Source organism: Aptenodytes patagonicus, chromosome 7 (assembly GCF_965638725.1).
Source record: "Aptenodytes patagonicus chromosome 7, bAptPat1.pri.cur, whole genome shotgun sequence".
In the NCBI taxonomy this organism is placed as follows: domain Eukaryota; kingdom Metazoa; phylum Chordata; class Aves; order Sphenisciformes; family Spheniscidae; genus Aptenodytes; species Aptenodytes patagonicus.
Genome location: NC_134955.1, coordinates 36733551 through 36750353, shown reverse-complemented (window position 1 = coordinate 36750353; position 16803 = coordinate 36733551). Strand labels below are relative to the sequence as shown.

Sequence of the window (16803 nt, the reverse complement as noted above, 5' to 3'; positions counted from 1 at the left end):
CCTTGGCTTTTCAATGACATGAGAAATGTATGGGCTGGTCAGTGAGGAAGCTGTTTTCCTCCTTTCCATTTTCATAGATGTCTGTAAACCACACAGTCAACATAGTGAGGCAAGGAAAGGGGAAATGAGCAAAAAAAGTAATTCACCAAGGATACGCTTCCAAACTTAAAAGAGATTGCAATCCCTGCCTCATAATCAAGGCAGGATTTCCCTGACAGTATAACCAAGCAGTGCAGAAAAGCAGCCACTCGCACCCTCCATTATCAGCTTTACTTGGGCAAGTCAGTAGCCCCCTCCCTAGCACAAACTCAGCAAAAGAGGAACTAATCAGCTGGAGTTCCCTCAGGCACCGTGCAATGTGCTGTCCCATAACGCAGCAAATTACTGCCAAACATCTGATTTGTGGGGGGTTTGCCTCCAAGAAGAGTTAGGCTTGTGTTGAATCCACATGCACTGTAATTCAAAATACAGCTGTATGATGGATAACGTGTCTCTATGATGCTCCTCCAAAACAAAAGGCAGCAACACACCACACACCCCCATTTTCAAGCTTAAAAGATGGTATAGGTAGTAGTATAGCTCCCAGAGCAGTATGTCCTTCAACTGCTATACTACAGTTTGAGAATTAACGATGAACATGCTTGGGGATTCTGTCTATGTTGATATTTTGATACATAACACAGATAAAAAAAGGTGTAGAGACATCACACTGCCCTGACTCAGGTAAGTCAGAAGCAGAAGTTAATACCACCAATGTGTGGCATTTGGTCTCAAAGCAGTCACCTGCTGCAGGCAACAGAAATACGAGAATTTATCAAAAACCTAACTACATCACCACTGTACATTTTGACAGAAACATAAAACTTTCTGCAGCAAAAATAGTTCTGTTTGTCCTGAAATGATATGAGAATAGATGAGGACTGGGGCATAAGAGAGGGGAGTGCCAAAACAAAGCATCTCAAAGATACTGTGAATAAATATAATCCATGTTTATTCAGCTACTGCAGAACTACAGCATTTTATCCAGAAAGTGGAAATAAATTCAATTCCCCCCTCTGCACAAATGCATTTCAAATCACATCTCCCACATCCCATGAGAATACAGTGACTCTACACACTCTGAAATGCATGATCTAGCCTGTTCTCTCAGCCAGACCTATTCTACTTTGTACAGCAACTGGGCACTCCCGGCAGGAGAACGAGAAGCTGGTGGCCTATGCGCCATGCAGATGCCCAACCACCACACACATACAAGAAAAAAAGAAACAAAAAAACCATAACACTTCACATCATTCTTTCTTTCATTCCTGCTCTATCTTTACGACAATATCATGTTTTTACATAAAGTACAAAGGGAACGAAAAGAAAGAATTGAAGGAAATCCAGTTCAAAAAGTATTTGAAGTCCAATGGCAGGTCACTTCTCTGAGAAGTGAAAAAAACTTCACTGCACTTTGTATTTGAAACTGGGAAGAAAACAGACCACAGTTTGAACTTGTTCCTTTTCTCCACATTCTCCAAATCCTTCGCTTCATTACTTACTGCAGATTGAAACCTTTTCATCATGCATGCTCTGTATCTCAAACAGGCTCTGTGTCCACTGACTGCTTCTTTAAAAAAAAGCATCAGTGCTAATGGCTCTGTAACCTTATGCACAAGCTGTTTCTAATGTAAACTGGCAGACACAAGGATGATTTTGCTATATATTTTGAGAAAGAGCTGAAAATATACTACTTCATTAAGAGACATGTTTTGCTGCATCATAAACAGCATCTTCAGTGGCTAACAAAGGATACAATAAGGCAAGAAAATAAACAATTATTATTGATAAGCGCATCAATCTGCTTTGCTGTCTCACTCAAAATAAATAAACCACTTTTCATTACTTCCTCCTTCAGGATTTCATATAATTTAGGTAAGATTTTTTCCCCTTCCAGTTACTCAACAGAAAACAAGCATTTGTAAAGTCACTTAATTGCAATTCTTGGCAGCTAGCTTAGACAAGTCAGTATAGGTATTTGCAAATCTTTTTGCTTTTATGCTTTATTTTTTTCCAGACTACACCTAATGAAATGCAAAGACAAAAAAAAAATCTTGATATTTAATAGTTTGTGCATTAGGATTGCTAGATGTTAAATCTATTCCATCATTACAGTGACACACATGACAGAGTAAGTTAAAAATTATTTCTTCAAAAGTATTAATGGGAATGAGGTCATACACATATGCTTGTATGTTCACAGTCTTCTCATATTGGCATATTTACCTATTGATTAATTTGTAGTGAGCCTCCAGTGATTTTTAAGCATTGCCTCTCATTAACAGAAACAATTTACTTCCCTATTGCTCACCTAGACATCGTAGCTCTTCCAGCACAAGTTCAAGTTTCTATTATAAACTGTTTTTTCAGCTTGAAGGAGAAAGGAAAAAGCTAATGCTTTTTTTTTTTTTTTCTCCTTTAGACTAAGGAAGGAAGAGCCTCGAGAGAGGTTCTTTCATGAAAAGAGAAAAAATATCCCTGCAAAGAGTAATCCTCTTCACTAGTTTGCTCTATTGGTGACCTTTAGAGAGCTCTACCAAAGCTAAAGAGAAGCTTAATTAGCAGAAAGGGCAGCTGAGAGAACAGGTAGCATGAAGAAAAAAGCTTTTAGTCTTTATTGTACAGGATGAGAATTTTTGACAGAGGGATGAAATCCTAAGATTGCTTCATAAATATGGGATACTGGAATTCATCACTTTGGGTTAGCTAAAGATAGAATTAGCCAAGAGAGACATCCTATTCTGAAACCTATGGTTTGCATAACAGGAATGATGTTCCAGTTAAAGGGAAAAATATCTCATGAAGCACACAAGAAAGAGACTTGTTCTTGAAGTTTTTACATAAAACTTACTGTTCAAATGCTTGGAAAGTATGGTTCTAGAAGCTGTCTTACTAACTTCAATAGCAAAAAATATTTCGCTGCCCTTGATTTTTAAAATGTTTTATAGGTAATTCAAACAGATTAGTCATGTGACTATGACCTGGTGTGAACTATAAGTCCTCTACAATATGTAACTCGTAGATAAAGAGTGTAACCAAAGTTTCCTCCCCAAAAACCATCATTGCAGTTGCAGAAAACCAACCTGAAACAACAGAAGAAAAACAGTCTAGATCCTGACAAGTCCTTATGTTCAAACCTATTTACAGCTGAAGAAAAAAGCGACTCCTATCTAGACAGAACATCTGTAAAAAGCCTATCATTAAACAAGGCCCAAATAATTCTATACAAACAGATGTAAACCTATCAAGTGCTCATGAAAAACTCCACTGTGTATTGTATCTCCATGTTCATTCTGTGACTATCAGCCTCTTGAGAGGCTCAAGAAGCAGTAATGTTGTTTCATTTTTAAATCATCTTTACGAAATTGTTTTATAACTACACCAGGGTGTATAGTACAATGGATGTTTTCAAATATCTGTCTTTGCATTCACTCAAAAAAACCCTTTGATATTTGTATATCAAATCTGAATGAAACTTACTGCAGTCATTTTAGAGATCACCAGTCAAAGCTCAGACACCCCTTCCTCATTCATCTCCAACTTTTTTTTGGAGGGGGGTAAGGGGGAAATCCTCTGAAAGATATTTTTCCAAATAGCCTTAAAGAATGTGCTTCCCTAAACCCAACATGCAACATGAGATAAAGTAGTGAAGAATCATTGTCTGAGGTCCTCAACGCCCTAATGCCATACTTACAAAAACAAGATGTTAAAATGTCATTTTATTTTGCCGTTGGTCTGGAGTATAATTCTAAAAAGTAAGAGCTGCTGCACAATGATGCTCTGATCCTGCAGTTAACACTACTGTGAAGAAGCTCATTTAGAACTTGCTGAAAGTACAAACACATCCAAATTACCAACAAGATAAGGGAGGACTGGGCTATACTTGTTGGGATGCACTATGATCCCAGGATTTTATGTGCACATCACATCTTTACCTGCAACAGTTTGCACTGGTTGCCAGCCCTAGGTACATACAGAACACTAACTGCAGGAGAACTTTGCATCCATTTTGCAGTGGTGAGTTCTAGACGGTGCTCAACTGTCTAGACAACTGGTGGACAACTTCAACTATCATTCCATCAGGAGGGAAACCGCTTTGAGTCCACCAGCATTACACTGGAGTGTATCCCACAAGGCAAATTTGCACCAAAAAACCCATCCTTGACAGTAACTCAAACTAAGTACAAAGAGCCATGCCAAAAATACCGAAGGAACTAACTTTTCTCATGAGCTCAACTCATTTTTGAATTTTACCTCTACAAATAAATTTTACTCTGAGACAATCATCTTTTAACACCCTTGCTAACAATTAGGGTGAAGTGGAAGGAAAAGAAATAAGGAGTATGGGATCATTTGAGCTTCTGTTGCTTCCATGGGCATACCACCTACTGTTACAAATTAAAAGGAACATTATAAGCCAGTGAAGTCAGCACAGCAGCATAGCCTGAGTAATACAGCCTGAAACAGAATACAGAAAGGAAAAAGAAAAAAAACACCAAAACCCAAAGCCTTAGTTTGTCAGGCAATCAGAAAAAGCTCAAGGCCTCACAACATGCCAGTGACAGAGCAGTAGCCTAGGAAGAGCTGTGGCGCAGAATCATCCCTCTGGTCTCTACAAGACAGAGACCCTGGCTATTCCAGGGTTAAAGAGAGTCTGTACAGTCTGTAACTGTACGGTTATCCTCTGGGAAAAGCGAAGCAGGAATAGAAACAGGACCTTGAGGCAAGGTTCTCACACACTCCAGCAGATTTATGGATTTTACCAGCAGAATGTATTATTAAGTCCACGTGCAGAAGAGTTAAAGCCGTATTTAAAAAAAAAAATAAGGAAAAGCCACATGCACATAAAAATACAGAGGAATCACATACATGAAAGAGAACAGTGGGAAATGGACCCCCTCTATGCCTTACCATAGAACACCGAATCACACAGGCTTAAAATCCTTTCATTATGAACACCTGCAAGAAATATTCCTCTGTACTTGTTATAAGGCTCTAAATCACCACTGAATCAACAATCAGCAATTTTTTGTTTCTTTAAAATACAGTGAAACCTTCTGATCGCTACAAAAGGCCGTGCAGCACCATTAGACTGGCTGGAAACCCGTAACAGGGCTCCTGAAACTACGCAGTTACTTTTGTGAGGAAAACAGAAGCACAAGCTTTTTAGCTCAGAATTACTAAGCGTTCCCTTCCTACAAATAACTTTCCTTCAGAGTTGTGTTTCGAGCAAATACCCAGCAGCAAGTCCTAATAATTCATACGTATGTGTGATTTTCATACGTCCCGCTGCACGTTCAGCAAACATCACCCTGAGATGAGAAAAACACACACCCCACCCCACCCCCCCCCCCGTGCTGTGCACACATCCTTACTCTTCATCATTTAACCCCGGCACTTTCTCCGCCCGAGGAAGCGCGGCTGTGCCGTGCCGCAGCACGGGGAGCGGCCGGCGCCAGCGGGTGGGCCGCCTGCCCCACCTACTGGTCGCTACCAGCATTGCTTCATCGCCGAAATGTATTTACGGGTGGGTGGGTGGACGGACGGACTCCTAAAGCCGTAGTTCTAGTTCTTCCCTAAATTCTAAAATGTTTAGCTAAATATGATGGGAAGTTCTTGGGAAAGCTTCTCCAATATTCAAGGTGTTACCGTTTTACATTTCCTCTGAATAAAATCCACTCCATTTTATGGGATAATTAAATCTAAGTAGGGTAATGATTGCAAGTTGTGTTTCATACAATTAACAACATATGGAGCCGATAAAGTTATTTGTTTAAGCCAGCAAATTTTCGGGACAACCTGTTTGAAAGTTACCAAATTACTACCCCAGACACTTGAGGGGAAAAAAGAGGAACAAAAGCGTTTAAGTAGGTGAGGACAGAAATGCACAGCCATCCAAACTATAAAAAACCCAAGCTCTTTCCAAGGAAGTTACCAAAAAAAAAAGGTCAGACGTGAAGCTGTTATGCAGCAATAATGCCGCATGTTCACCTGTGTAATGGGATGCTTTCAGTACAAGTGTCTCAAGTTAAATCAGCAGGGAAGTTGGTAAAATACAATGAAGGAATAACAAAAAATATCACTAAACCATTCCACGCTAAACAATCAGGGATTATTACAAAACGTTGCAGTCCCCAGCGCTGTGAAAAGCAGGTTTCTCTATTGTCTAGAAACTGAAAAGAATAAATTCACTTTGGCTGGATAAAAAGCGTTTATCTGTTTCCATTGCAAAGACAGCCTTGAAAAAATAAAAGAAAAAAAATAGGGCTGTGACAAGTGGTTACACAGCAGCTCTACTGAGTAGGGTCAGTAACCTTCGCCATACTCTTAAAACTTCTGAGAGTATTTTTCTGTACTGATCTCCATATACTTCCTACACAATGCATTACACAATCTATCTACACTTTCAGTCACAGTTTTTATTCTCAATGCCCAAATTAAACCTCCTCCTTCTTAATAATCTTTTTCTTCTTGTCCTGCCCAAAATGGATCTGTTTGCAGCAACCTTTCTACTTAATGGAACGTTGCTATCCAGGCTTCCCCAAAGGGTCCTCTTCGCCAGACAAAAAAAAAAGAGAGAGAGAAATAGAAAAAAAAGAAGGAAAAAAAAAAAGAACCAGGTCCTTCAACCTCTCCTCCTAGGTCATATTTTCTAGACTTGACGTCTTTCTTCATTCCTTCCCTCTGAACCTTCCCCAGCTGGTCCAAATCTTGCAGAAGTAGAACCAGTTGTTCAGTGTGATTGCATTGCTAATTGATACTTTCTCATCCATTAAGCTGCCAGTTCCCTTCTATAAAACTGCAGCTTAACAGTCACACACCTCTGCAGATTTTTCCTATGTAAATGTAGTTGTGTTGTATTTGACCTTGAATTACATCTTACTGCAGGTTGTTTCTCCCATTTGTTGAGACTGTGTTCTGTGCTCCACCCTCCTGCTTACCCTTCCAGTTTAGCACTGTCTGCAAATTTTAACACTATGTATTTTACTCCTTCATCAGAATTGTTAATAGAAGCACTGAACATGAGCGGACGCAGAATGAAGCCTTGCAGAATCCCATTTAACAAACACCCGTTTGACACTGAACCAACCCTAAAGAAGTTTCCAACCACTTGTTCACACACTTTTCAAGACACTCAAAATAAGATAATCCACACTTCATTCACAATCAGTTAGTGCCTCTTCACACCTCATCACAGTAGAGAAACTCCCAAGAAGGGAAGATCTTTGCACCTCATTAGTAATTAAGTACACCTCACAAATTGATGTACATTAATCTAAATAAGTTTTTTCCTAGTTGCTTTTGAGAACATTAACATAAAACATCAAAAGATTTATTGTGTTCAAGATCCAGAAATCTATTCTTCTATCTGCACAAGCTCTGTTACAGTGTTCTAAAGGAAATCAAATATACCTGTATTTGAAAAATCCAAGCTTTTGTCACTGTGCCTGTGAACAGATTGCTTTTTGCAGTTGCTTAGACCGTAAAGATTTAGCTCATACTAATTAGGAGAAATTATCTGATGCTGACAGCATTAGATGTTCTCTTAGATCAGTTCTACATGTGCACGGACCACAAGAATATAGATACAATATACACTAAATAAATGTGATATCATCTTGAAACAAACTGTAAGTAAGACAGACTGCACTAAAATCTGTCTGTTAACCTCCATTCTTCAACAATAAAATGTTTGCTGCAACCAATGTCCAAAGCCAGGAAAGGAACATTGAAACAGACCTGCCAATTCCAACTGCACTGAAGTAATAGCATGCATCACATGCACACTCAGTGTATCACTGAAAAGAAAGTTAAAATACTACTTTGTAAATTGCAAATGTAATAAACATAAAAGACAAAAGAAAGTCTCCTTAAACCACCCACAAAACGATGTGGTCAAGGACCATCAAAATAAAACCCAGTATCAAGTCCGGAATTTCAGAAGGTTTTTGTTTTAATAGATTATATTTTATAGAAAGAGCAATTTAAAAATTCTGACAGTACATAAAATACGAATTCCAAGCAAGTTAGAAGAGTTAGAGTAAAAGTGGGAGATAATATTGGGCCAATGTCAATTGGACCTTTTACTTTAATCATTATAATTCCACATTATTTTACTAAAAATTTATAACTGCAAATGTGTTCTATTTATTTAACATAGAATAGATGAGTTAAAGCAGACAGAAACAACGGAAAATTATTCAAGACAACAGACCTACAAAGACATCTGCCATTTGGTAAACCAGCTGGTCATAATTAGACTCAGATTCATTTTTGAAGGGAGGACAAAAAATCTTCAGTAATCAAGCCAGTTAAATCAACATGCACACTAGTTACAAAAAGACCTAACAAGTGCAAGATCCTTCTTCCTCTTCACAAGGAATAAGAACACTTTTCCTCACAGTTTCTAAACCAATTCCATGTTTGAGAGAGGCAGCATCTTGTTTCAAGAGCAGAGCTGGGGAGTTCCTCAGAGACCTATCTCCTCAGGAGCTGACAGAAATCATGAAAGCTTTCATCTTTAAGACTCTGATCCCCAGCTGGATCTACCGTGCAGGGTATGAGTAAACCAATTATTCGAAAACAAATAGCACCCTGATCTCCTTCTACATTAGCGCCCAGCAGAGGAGGGGAGAACTGACTCCGCAAGTACTGGGTCTTGACAGGCTTTGCAAGTAGCACAGCTCATCACCTATTACTAAAAACAAAGAATTACAGTACATTTACAGTAGTGTAAGACATGTAAAGTGGTGTCCAGCCTTCACTGGTCCACAAAAAACTGAGAACTGAACACGCCGCCACTACATTTTTTTCTCCCTGTTGTACAGGTTAGAAATAATGTCCTCCTGTAGCTTCAAACACAAGCTTAGGAACCATTAAATTAAAACATCCAAAACACAAAATTGAAGATGAATAGTGGTTTTAAATGAATGCAATTGACTAAGAAATATTGCTGCCAAAATATTATGCAATTCAATGCCAATTTCTACTTCACTGTAAAAATTAAGTATTTCCAAGAGTTTTTAATGAAGTTCAGTTTTATTAATACTCTTATTACACTTTACTGAATCCATTCAGCTGTAATTTTACTTGCATTTTACTGCTCTGTCCATAGCAGGCTCAACAAATCCAAATCCAGTTACTTTAATACAATTTGATGTAGGTTTTGTCATAAAGCTTTTCATAATTGAAGACACAATAAAGAAGAAACTTCTCAGGCAACAACTAAAGCTCCAGCAATAAAGAATTACTTAAATATCAAGCTTAGCAGCAATAGTTTTATAAACAAATGGGGTCTAAACAAATAAAATTATAAATATATATATAAAAATATAGCTTTAAAACTACAGAAGAACCTAGACTTAAAATTATTTTCAGGAAATAATACCAGGTCATCTAAATCCTGATTATACAATGCTAGAATGATCCCAATCTAGTAGGAAAACTCCTCCAAAACGCCAAGTTGACACCAGCAGTGTGGAAATGCAGAGTGTAATCCTCCACAATATTTACCCTAGAAAGCAAAAGGGCTAGAATTGCCCTTGGAAATCCTATATATTACAAATTTACAGTGTTCTTAGCCTCCCTTCTCTAGGGAATTTCAAGGTCCATTTGAAAAAAAGAAAGGAGATTTGCAGAGAACACTCCAGCTTCTCAGCACACAGTAAGGAAAGTGATGCGGTAAGACCACTCACATTCCTCATACTATTACCTGGCTCTCCAGGTTTGCAATTTACACATCACCACCTGAGAAGATCTGACCCCTGTTGCTGAAAGACAGCGGAGTCTCCTCTCACACAAACCGCTTACTCTGGGCCAAGCACATTATGCTTAAACACTCTTTAGTAGAGTTCTGGGAAAATCTTAGTTATTGCTTCACTTTTAAAGAGCCAACCTATATTAGCCTTGGCCAAAAATAAATAAAGTCACTGTGCTAGACTAAGATGAAGATCATATCAAAGTCAGTAACACAGTGATCAGGCAAAACATATTGTAAGCTGTCCCAAAAGAAAATTTTTTAACTGCTTCCTGAAATACTTCAAACAACAATCCAGACAAAAACGCATACATATAATGTGATTCTCTTCCTCAGTGTACCTTTTAAATTATGAAGTGGGTCCTACTGGGTCAACAGTACCAGAGAAAACACAGATATAAATGTATTTCAACTTATTAAGAAATGGTTGAATGACTTGGAAAAAAATCAGTCCAGGATAGAAGCATTCTCAGCTAATACAGGTGCTGAATTTCCCCCCTATGCCTCTGTGGCTTATGAGGGAGCACTATTGTTTCACATCCAGAATCCAAACCTGTCTGCACACATCAGTATGAACTCAGCAATTTATATTGCTTACAAGTGAAATTACCAACCAGCGCTCTAGGTAACAGTACCAATCCAGCTGCATCTTCTATCTCCCAAAACACAAGTGCTAAAATGTACCTAAATACAATGGCAAAAGGGATGAGTATTTTACATTTTTTTAAATCCACCAGCAACCATGGGAGTTCTAATACAGATAAAACACTGGCTGGGTCCAACTAAAGCCATAGCATCATAAAAGTCAAAGTGAATCTAATCAACGTGATGCTGAACACGGGGTAGCAGCTGGTCCATCTACATTAGGACGCCCAGTGCTGCCAACACCAATCAGTATTAGGTCATCATTGTAATCTTTTTGCCAATCCAGGGACAACCATGATTTCTATGTTGCAACAACGCTAACAGAAGCAAGACAATCTGAATGCAGTACTGTCAAAGCATTTATAAATGGAAACTGTTTTTAAAGGCAGTGCTGATCTCATACCATGGTGGGTTGTAGAAAGCATTTTAACATCTCCACAGGAAATTGGAGGTGTAGCTGTGGTACACTTAGGCGTGTCTGTGCTACTTTTAATCTGCTAAAACACTTTATAATTGGTCAAAGCACAACCATCAACTTGCATTAACGACAAATACGTGTTCCGGTGAATCACACACACCAATTCTGTAAGATGAGCTATGTTACCATGTCTTCATTGCTAGCACCACAGGCTGGACAAGACACACGCTCATTTCAACTTCTAATCAGCCGTACCAAAAATATTCAGCAATTCTTCATCTCTATTTGCAAACAGAGATATATTTTGCAGATGCATTTTTCAAACGAGACTCGTATTTTTCAGCACAAAATTATAAACGTATTTCGTCCAGAAAATCCCTATCTATGTTTCCACTAGAGCACGTAGGTGCTGGCTGCTGCTGCTTCAGGGGAGGAAGAGGGGGCAGAGGGCGGGTGCAGGTGCCGAGCTGACCAGGGAGGTAACGCTGGCAGTCCCGGCGCCCTCCACGCCTGCACCCCGCGCCACGCGCCCCTTCCCCACCACCTCAAACTCCCGGGAGCAGCCGCTGGGTACAGCTGCCAGCCTGGCTCCACCTCGGCAGGGGGAGGAGCAGGGGAGGAGAGGGAAGGGTTGTGCCCCAACCCCGACGGCCGCCCCGGGGCCCCGCCGCGCTCAGCCCCGCCTCCCCCCGCTCCCGCGGAGGGCGGGCTCTCCTCCTGCTTACCCGGCGGTGGCGGTGGGCGGCGGGCGGCGGCGCTGCCCCGCGACCTCGAGGCTCTCGCCTGCCCCGGCCCCCGCCTCCTCGGGGCCCGTGAGCGCCGCCTCTTCCCCGGCTCCCGCCTCCTCCGCGGCCGTGGCCGTCCCCGCCGCTTCCTTCGGTCGCCGCCTCGGCCGCCCTCTCCGCGCCGACGGGCCGCCGCCGGCCGTGCCGACCACCTTCCCTGCGGGGTCGGCTGCCTCCCCTCTCAGGCTGCATGGCCGGGCTGCGCCCTTCCCCCGCCCCGCCTGTGGCCGGGCCGGCCTGTGCCGCGTCGGTCTCCGCCCACTCCCGGAAAGAGGCCGCCCGCGGAGGGCGAGAGGGGGAAGTGGCGGCGCCCGCGCCTTCAGCAGCTCCCCCTGCCTGCGGCGCCGGCGGCTCGCGCACGGCTGCGCAGCGGAGACCCCGCGGCCCGGCCACGACCGCATCTGCGGGCCCGGTCTCCCCGCCGGAGGGGACCCGCGGTCTGCCCCGCTCCTCCTGGGACGAGCCCCCGGCAGGCGCCTGGGAGCGTTTGCCCGTGTACGCTCAGCCAGTCTCAACGAGCAAGGAGTGCAAAACAGCTTTCCACGTGTATTTCAAACAACCAAAAATGCATTTAATGTTTAGAAAACATTTCGCTAAAGCCATATGAATCATAGAATCATTTAGGTTGGAAAAGACCTTTAAGATCATCAAGTCCAACCGTTAACCTAACACTGCCAAGGCCACCACTAAACCATGGCCCTAAGCACCACATCTACACGACTTTTAAATACCTCCAGGGATGGTGACTCCACCACTTCCCTGGGCAGCCTGTTCCAGTGCTTGACAACCCTTTCAGTGAAGAAATTTTATCTAATATCCAATCTGAACCTCCCCTGGCACAACTTGAGGCCATTTCCTCTCGTCCTATCACTTGTTACTTGGGAGAAGAGACCAACACCCACCTCGCTACAACCTCCTTTGAGGTAGTTGTAGAGAGCGATGAGGTCTCCCCTCAGCCTCCTTTTCTCCAGGCTAAACAACCCCCGTTCCCTCAGCCGCTCCTCATAAGACTTGTTCTCCAGACCCTTCACCAGCTTTGTTGCCCTTCTCTGGACACGCTCCAGCACCTCAACGTCCTTCTTGTAGTGAGGGGCCCAAAACTGAACACAGTATCCGAGGTGCGGCCTCACCAGTGCCAAGTACAGGGGCACGATCACTTCCCTACTCCTGCTGGCCACACTATTTCTGATACAGGCCAGGATGCCATTGGCCTTCTTGGCCGCCTGGGCACACTGCCGACCCATGTTCAGCCAGCTGTCAACCAACAGCCCCCAGGTCCTTTTCTGCCAGGCAGCTTTCCAGCCACTCTTCCCCAAGCCTGTAGCGCTGCATGGGGTTGTTGTGACCCAAGTGCAGGACCCAAAGTTAGCTTTCTGTAGTAAATGATGGAAAAAGCAACTGAGCCCCAGCTGACAGGGTGTTGCACACAAGCCTGTGCTACGTGAAGCACAAAAGGTGACTGCAGCCTCTTGAGGAGCGTCTTGCCTTGAGGACACAGAAGCAGGGACACGGGAACAGCTTTGTGCCGTAGAGTTAGGCTGGTTTGTCCTGCTCTGCTTGAACTAGGCAGGCACCTGTGCCGTCCTCAGGAAAGTTCCTTAACAGCAGGCCTGCCCGATTGCTCTTGAGCAAGCAGGATGTCATTTGACAACACACATTAAAACATCAATCTGGTTTTGAAGGGTTTTTAAACCCAGTAGTCCTTACAACCAAATGTGACCAAAACTCCCGTACTGTGAAATCATGGGCTGTAGTGTCTCTGCACTACTACCTGTGGTAAGGGCTGCTTAGTTCTGGGGCATAGTGTACAGCAAATCAGTAAATTACCTTAGCATGACTCCAGTGCAACACAAGCAAATAAATCAAGTAACAGGGAGCAGCACTGGCAAGCACATTGCAAAGACATCTAAACGATTCCTTGTGCAGCCAGCACAGGTCTGGCAGACCCAGTGCTGAGCTAGAGCTAATAAAACCTGGCAAACCCAAGCTGTGCCTGCATCTGTGGTGCAATTAATCTGTGACATGAAAAATCTGCCTGCAGATAACTGTAAGCTGACTATAGGTACAAATTTAACAACTCACATTAATTAATACTTACAGCTAGATTGAAAAAAATATCACTAATATTTGGCAACAAATAGCAAATATCATTGCAACTCACAAGCGTGAAGTTCATGCATCAATAATTATGAGACAGATAGCAAAGTCATGATACTGTACATGTGCATTTTGATTTTGTAATTTAATTTTGATCTCCCTATTATTATCATCTCTTATGATAGACAATTAACATAAATTATGTTACCATAGCACACAGAAGTCCCACTCACAGGCACTATTGCCTTGAGTGACACACAAATAGAGAACAAAAGGTAACACCGCAAAGCGTTAACACAGACCTATGAGACAAAAGATGATAGAGTATGAAGAGACGACGAGAATGGTCAACATGCCAAGAAGAGGTCATTGCATATTAGCAGCTTAGCTACTGTCAGTTTTTATAGGCATCACAGTAAAACAGCCCGTTAGGGAGGGAAGGCTTTGCATGATGATAACAAGTGCTTTTTGTTTAGAAATTAATTATAGTTTCTATACCATATTACCAGTGTTCCGCCCATGTCAGTTCAAACAAAGAACAATTGTGTCAGGACAACAATTTTTGCTTCTCCTGTTGCTCTGACATCTGCAATCCACATGGGGTAGCTTCAGCAGTCTTTCCTCCTAAATCCTAATTTAGGAAGGGTAAGTGACCTAAGAGGGGAACACACTTGCTACCTATGGCAAAAGACAAAGCATTACAGGCCACAGCGTCTGGGCAATTTCTAGTCTCCCCTCTTCTGAGAAAAGTGTCATCTTCTGGGAAAAAAAGGCAGAAAGTTCAATCTTCTATAATCATCCTAAGCGGCTGCTCAACCCCAGGTGTTAGGCAAATGTAGACATCAGTAGAGGTTTATCCATGTGCCTGACATTAATAGCTGGTGCCTTTTTAAGACCGTCTCTAGCCTTTACTGAAATCTTGCAGCTTGCAAAAAAGTCGTGAGCCCTGGCAGTGTTGCAGATAGCTGTCAAGGCCCAGAGTGCAGCCCCCTTCTAGGAACGCCGTTGGCTATGTTAGAGTTTAGCTGGCTGAGTCCAAGGTCAGCTGCTCTGCTGATAAGACCTGTTGTGAAGAAAGCTAGAAGCAAGGGCCTCCCCCTCCTTTTCCTTGGGAACTGCTTTTAAGCTGAGGCTGTACCACTGGCCCTGTGCTACATCGCAGCTGGGCAGCAGCTACATCTACACCTGGTCTCCTACCTCCTCAATTCTGACTCCGATCCTGGCTCGGACCTGCTGCCAGGGCTTCCTGGCTTGGTCTCGGACCTGCCTCATCATTACAGACTTGCTGTGCGATCACCGGACTATGTCTGACCCTGATCACTGTCTCTGGCCCTGATCATGAGCCAAACGTGCTGCTCCACATCCTGCTTCTTCTTGGTGAGGTCTCTGCTCCCACCTGGCTTGGTATCATGCTCCACCCATGGCTCACCTTCCCTTGCAGAGCAGTCGGCCCTCGTTGCCCCCTGACATCGCCACACTAAACCCATTACCACACTGCCACGCTTAAAAATTTAATCACACAGAGCTGTTGATGTGCAGAACAACTGTGCTGACTGTCCACAGAAAAAAAAGCATAAGCCATGTGAGGTAGCAGAGACACACAGATCAATCTCACAGCTCAGCTACCTGTCACAGCCATGCAGCTGCTCCACGCACCTTTGTTTCACATTAAATGAATTCCTACACTTCAAGGTTGTGTAAAGATTTGTAAAGCCAGCATGCCCAGCCGTCAGGACAGCTCTGACTTGGGGGAAGTCTTTGCAGAGTGCAGAACCAGGATGAAATTTCTTTCCTTGCATGGGGCTCATTAGGACTGCTGTGGCACTAGCTATTCTTGGCTGCTAGACTGGCTCTGGAGGCTGTAGAGAGCCAAGCGTACAGATGGTCAACATGCATATATTATGATTATTACTAGGCTGCAAGACGTATATATGAACTAGAATCCTGTTGAGTTAGGTTCAATATATGTTGTGTATAAACAGAATACAGATTCACAAACATCTAAATATAAGACAGGATATGACAGACACACACAGATGGAGGAGAACCATTTTGGATAGTACAACAGACAGTGGTCTCAGTACACCAGGAAACTTACCATTATCGAATTTCATCGCAACAAGAGATAATCGTTAGGGAGGGTTTGAAGAAGAAAGATGATACACTTCTGTGGATATTTAGGAGACCTGGGACAATGAAAGCAAATAAGAGGACAACGAAAGAAAGTAAGATGCTTTTCTGAAAATTCAACAAGTGGCTATAAAATATTGATGTATTCAGCTGATGAGAGACAGGACCCAACTACTTGGTACAAAAGATAGATGATGACATGTGGAAAAGGGATAGGCTCTGAAAACTTGCAGTTAATAAAAGACACTTGCCATGACCAAAGAAAATAATGTTCTGAGAGTTAGGATGAAAGATGGAAATACAGAGAAGTGGTGTGGATGGATAGGGAGGACCATATAACAGAGATCTGATGCAGAGAGAATCCTAAAGACTTATGAGTTGGACTTCAATAGGTGATTTATGTGATAATTTTAGCTGAACCTGTGTCTGCTTTGAAAAAAGGGATCGTCTTACCGATTTTCTACTGGCCAGATGCCCAATAAACAAACTGTTAATTTATCTTTCATTTCTGACTTAGAAAACTAACTACTATTTGACTACTCCAAAATTACACAGTCTAGCAAGATTAAGCATCGAACAAGTGATTAGCATCATCTGATGTGATGGAATGACTCAAAAAACAGCAGATACCTGTGAAAGAACCAAATTGCCTAGTTCAAGCATGCATTCACTGTGACAAGAAAACAGCAGTGAAGAATGTAGGAAGGGATGGACATCAGAGGCATGTATGCATTAATAGAGTGACAGTGGTGCCATTTCCACCTTTCACTGCTTATGCAAGTATTAAATTGTTTTTGTTGCATCGTTTGTCACTGTGGTCATCCATTGCTGCTTCCTCTTCAGTTTACTCCTTTCTATCCTCAGTCCTACCATTCACTCACCCAAACTACCCAAACTGCACTTCCACGCTGTGGGGGTGAAAAGCGGCACGG

General features: G+C 42.4%; 2 protein-coding genes across 2 annotated transcripts in view; one reads left to right on the top strand and one right to left on the bottom strand.

Moving 5' to 3' along the window:
- AVEN (apoptosis and caspase activation inhibitor) overlaps positions 1-11871 on the bottom strand; it is a 104379-nt gene extending 92508 nt beyond the window's left edge. Inside the window, exon 1 of the mRNA XM_076344908.1 lies at positions 11585-11871. Within this exon, the coding sequence (XP_076201023.1) occupies positions 11585-11836 (252 nt within the window). The 5' untranslated portion in view covers positions 11837-11871. The remainder of the gene's footprint in view (positions 1-11584) is intronic.
- The window catches only part of CHRM5 (cholinergic receptor muscarinic 5), a 51141-nt gene that overhangs the window by 29523 nt on the left and 4815 nt on the right, over positions 1-16803 (top strand). The gene's annotated exons all lie outside the window — the stretch shown is intronic.